The sequence below is a fragment of the Lepidothrix coronata genome, unplaced genomic scaffold (genome assembly GCF_001604755.1).
Source record: "Lepidothrix coronata isolate B3197 unplaced genomic scaffold, Lepidothrix_coronata-1.0 Scaffold173, whole genome shotgun sequence".
In the NCBI taxonomy this organism is placed as follows: domain Eukaryota; kingdom Metazoa; phylum Chordata; class Aves; order Passeriformes; family Pipridae; genus Lepidothrix; species Lepidothrix coronata.
In genome coordinates this window covers 951,883-955,908 of record NW_016690353.1, presented here as the reverse complement: position 1 = coordinate 955,908, position 4,026 = coordinate 951,883, and the positions used below count along the sequence as shown (strand labels likewise).

Genomic DNA, 4,026 nt, shown 5'->3' with positions numbered 1-4,026 from the left:
GGGGGGGGGCCCGGGCGGCCGGGAAGGATTGGGGGGGGGCCCCCCGGCTGGGAGCGGGTGGGAAGCGGGACGGGCGCGCCGGTGCCGGCTGTCATCCCGGGATGCCCGCACCCAGCGAGGGGAAGGAGCGCGGCAGCATCCCCGCCTCGGGCGGGACGGACGAGGCTCATTAAAAAAAAAAAATAAAAAGTATAAAACGCATTAAAGAAAAAAAAAACTAAAATAAAAGTTGAAGAGCAGGAGCACGGGGGCCACCTACCCGAAGTAGGCGGCGGAGGGCCGCGGGGCGCAGGCGAGCAGCCCTAGGAGCGCGCAGGAGGAGAGCCATCCCAGCAGGACGTGTCCATCCAGCATCTTGCAGCGGCGCCGGCGCTGCTCATCTCGTTCCCCCGCCGCGCCCGCTGCGGCCCCGCCGCCCGCCCCGCTTCTTATAGCGCGGCCGGCACCGAGAGCGCGGCCGGCCGGGGCGGGCCGGGGGCGGGACACGGCCGGGGGGGAGGGACGGCGGCAGGGGACACCCCCCCGGGGGAGGGACGGAGCGCCGGGGCGGGGAGAGCGAGCGGGAGAGGGAGAGGGAGCCGGGAAAAGGGGGGCACCCAGATGGGTGCGGTGCGGATGGGCGGGGAAGGGATGGGGGGGGGAGAGGGGTGGGCGTGCAAAGGTGGGTGTGCGAGGGTGGGAGTGCGAGGCGTGGGTGGCACAGGGATTGGGAGCCGGGGAAGAGGTGGGAAACAGTGCGAGGGGCGGGCGTGAAAGGGCTGCGTGTGCCGGGTTTGGGTGCTTGTGAAAGGATCGGGGTGTTGTGCAAGGGGTGGATGTGCCAGGGATGGGCAGCTGGGCAAGGGATGGGCTGTAGTGCAAGGGCCAAGTGTAAAAGGGCTGCGTGTGCCAGGTCTGGGTGCTTGTGAAAGGATCGGGGTGTTGTGCAAGGGGTGGATGTGCCAGGGATGGGCAGCTGGGCAAGGGATGGGCAGCACTGCAAGGGCCACATGTGCAAGGGGTGGATGTGCCAGGGATGGGCAGCTGGGCAAGGGATGGGCAGCACTGCAAGGGCCACATGTGCAAGGGGTGGATGTGCCAGGGATGGGCAGGTGGGCAAGGATCAGGAGCAGGTGTACAAGGGGTGGATGTGCCACGGATTGACTGCTGGACAAGGGATGGGCAGCAGTGCAAGGGCCAGGGATGGGGAGCTGGGCGAGGGCCAGATGTGCAAAGGGGTGGATTTGCCACACCTGGTCAGCTGAGAAAGGGCTGGGGAGTTGTGAAAGGGCTGGATGTGCCAGGGATGGGTAGTTGTGCAAAGCCTGGCTGTGCCACAGCTGGGCTGGGTGTGCAAGGGCTGGATGTGCCAGACACGGGCAGCTGTGCAGGAGTTGGGCAGCTGTGCAAGGGGTGGATATGCCACATCTGGACAGCTGGCAAGTCGTGCAAGGGTTGGGCAACCAAGGGGCAGGTGTGCCAGAGTAGGGAAGGCATGGAAGGGGCTGGATATGCCTGGGATGAGCAGCTGTGCAAGAGCCAAACAGTCATAGAAACCAAATGTTCCATGTCTGTGTGGTCACACGAGGGCTGCAGCCACAAGTGCTGACCCACCCTGCAAGAACTGGGCAGTTGTGCCAGGGCTGCACTGTTGTCCAAGGGTTAAACGTGCCACTCAATATTTCAGGGACTCCACAGCCATGGAAAGGCAAGGTGGGCAAGGGCTGAGCCAGCAGGCAAGAGCTGAGCAGTGATGCAGCGGCTGGGAAGTGGTTAATGCCCTAAAAGTCACCCTTTGTGGCAGCGTTTTTCCAGGTGACATCGCCGGCATCGTCATCCCCGGGGTGATTTCAGCGCTGCTGCCACCCAGGAACAAAAAGCTTTCCCTCCTGAGCGTGTGTGTGTGTGGCACTGCTGAGCCACCCCCTGTCCCCACGGGGACAGATGGCAGGAGGACACACTGGGCTCTCCTCTCAAAAGCCACCGTGCCCGGGGGTTTAAGCTCAGCTCCACAAAGCCGTGCCCAGCAGGTGACAACTGGGCACCTAAATGAGACCTTGGGTGATCGTGGTGGTGTCATCTGTGGATTTGGCCCCCAGAGTCTGTAGGCAAACCAATTCAGGAGCCACAGAGGGGGTGGGATAATGAGGATGAACCTTTTGTCCTGGAATAGCTCCTGGAGTGACACCGGGAGCTTGGGGAATTTATTCCCAGCACTGGCCGTGCACTCAGGCATTTCCAGTCTCCCCAGCGCTGCAAACCATGTGGATTCTGCTTATTTTGGGAGTGAGAGGGGAGAAGATGTTTTAATTTTTAATGTATAAAACATCTCAACCCGGTTCCTGACCAAACCTTTTCCAAAACAAAAAAAAAGCCTTATGGAAAAACACCGTTCAAACTTCACCCATCCAGCCCTGCATGGGATTTGGGGTTCCCACAGTGTCCATGGATCAGCACCCTTGGGGTGGGGGCTGAAACATGCTGGGAGGGGTGTCAAATCCAATCCAGCTTCCACAACTCCACGTGATTCAGCGGGATCTGGGAATATTTCAGTTCCCTCATCCCAGTGGTTGGGGTGAGTGGCACCATGCCACCCCCCTGGGTGCCCCCATGGGTGCTGGGAGGAGGGTGGCTCCGGGGGCCATCCCAGCCTGGCAGAGGCCTGCAGCAATATTGCATTAAAGCCCCATCTAGAGGCCTTTCATTGAGGAGAATTTGGGAGATAGAACCATCTCTGGGGTCGTGTTTTGTGTCCTTATCCTCCCCCACGAGTTCTTCCAGCTTTGGAAAAGGGAATAAAAGGCTGTTGATGGAGGGAAGGGCAAACAGTGTCATATATTATCACTGGGAGGTTTTGCCTGAGCGTTTCTCTGCTGGAAAAGACAGCTGAGGAGTCATTTTTCATGCGGGTCCCCAAGAAGCTGGTGATCCCAGCACGTGGAAGGAAACTCCTGTTCCTCCAGGCAGCCCCAAGGCAGAGGGTCATGGAAAGGCAGCGACCCTGCTGTTACTCATTTCCTCTGCCCACAGGAGGTGCCGTGCCCGGGGTGATGCTCCGGGCTCTGTGTGACTCTTTCCGAGCTGAGGCAGCACCAAATATAGTCCCCACTTCTGCTTTCAGCCCGGGAAAAAGGGAAGCCCAAGAAGGGCTGACCCCGCCAGGGCTTTGCTGCCTGTCATGCTTGGGGACCATCCAGCAGTCCCGGGCGCGGCATCCCCCTGGGACAGCGCTGTGGCTTCCCAGGTGCCTCAGGTGACATAAATCCCGGTGTTTTCTGCTCAGCCCGGTGTCCCCACAGGCACCGACAGCAGAGGGCAGTGCCACACAGGCACAGCGCCTTGTCCGGGGCGGCGTGGACACCTTGGAATGCTTTGGCTTTTTAAGTGGGAATTTTTCAGCAGGGTGGTTTCTGTCCAGGATGGAGGGGACACACCGGGGCCGGCGGGAAGCAGCCAAGCACTCCTGGGGTTTTGTGCTTTAAGTGGCAATTCCAAAGGGTCACGACCACCCCCGGGAATAGTGCTGCTGCCAGCAGCACACTGCCTTCTTTAGGGTCAAAAGAAGATAATGGGGTACAAGGATAACGCCGGGAAAAGAGCCTCAGAGTGATTGTCACCTCTGGTTTGGCATCAGCAGAAACCCTGTGTCCTCCTAAACCTGACCCCACCGTTGTGCTGCTGTAATTAATATGTGATATGTCATATGCTCCTGTGCCAAAACAGTCGTGGGAGTGAGCTGTGAGGGTCCAGGTAGAGGGTCTGGCATCCTGCAAGAGCCCTGACATCCTTCTCCCGGTGCCAGGGTGCCTCCCAGCCCCGTGGGTGGCACCGTCCCGTGGCAGCCGATGGGATCCTCATCCAGCACAGGCTGCTGTGGCCACCCCATCGGGCTCTTCCTCGGACCACAGGGGGATCTGGAAGGTGACTTCAAGTTTTCCTTCTCCATGACTCAGCTCTGGAGCCTGCCTGTGTCATTCCAAAGGCTTCCCCACCCCAAGGAGCCCTCACCACCACCCGTGTGTGGGTTTTTTTGCAGGACACCCAGCA

General features: G+C 60.1%; 1 protein-coding gene across 1 annotated transcript in view; it reads right to left on the bottom strand.

Annotated features, from left to right (window-relative positions):
• WNT9A (Wnt family member 9A) overlaps positions 1-388 on the bottom strand; it is a 57,537-nt gene extending 57,149 nt beyond the window's left edge. The window contains exon 1 of the mRNA XM_017830002.1: positions 260-388. Within this exon, the coding sequence (XP_017685491.1) occupies positions 260-354 (95 nt within the window). The 5' untranslated portion in view covers positions 355-388. The remainder of the gene's footprint in view (positions 1-259) is intronic.
• Positions 389-4,026: the final 3,638 nt, after the last annotated feature.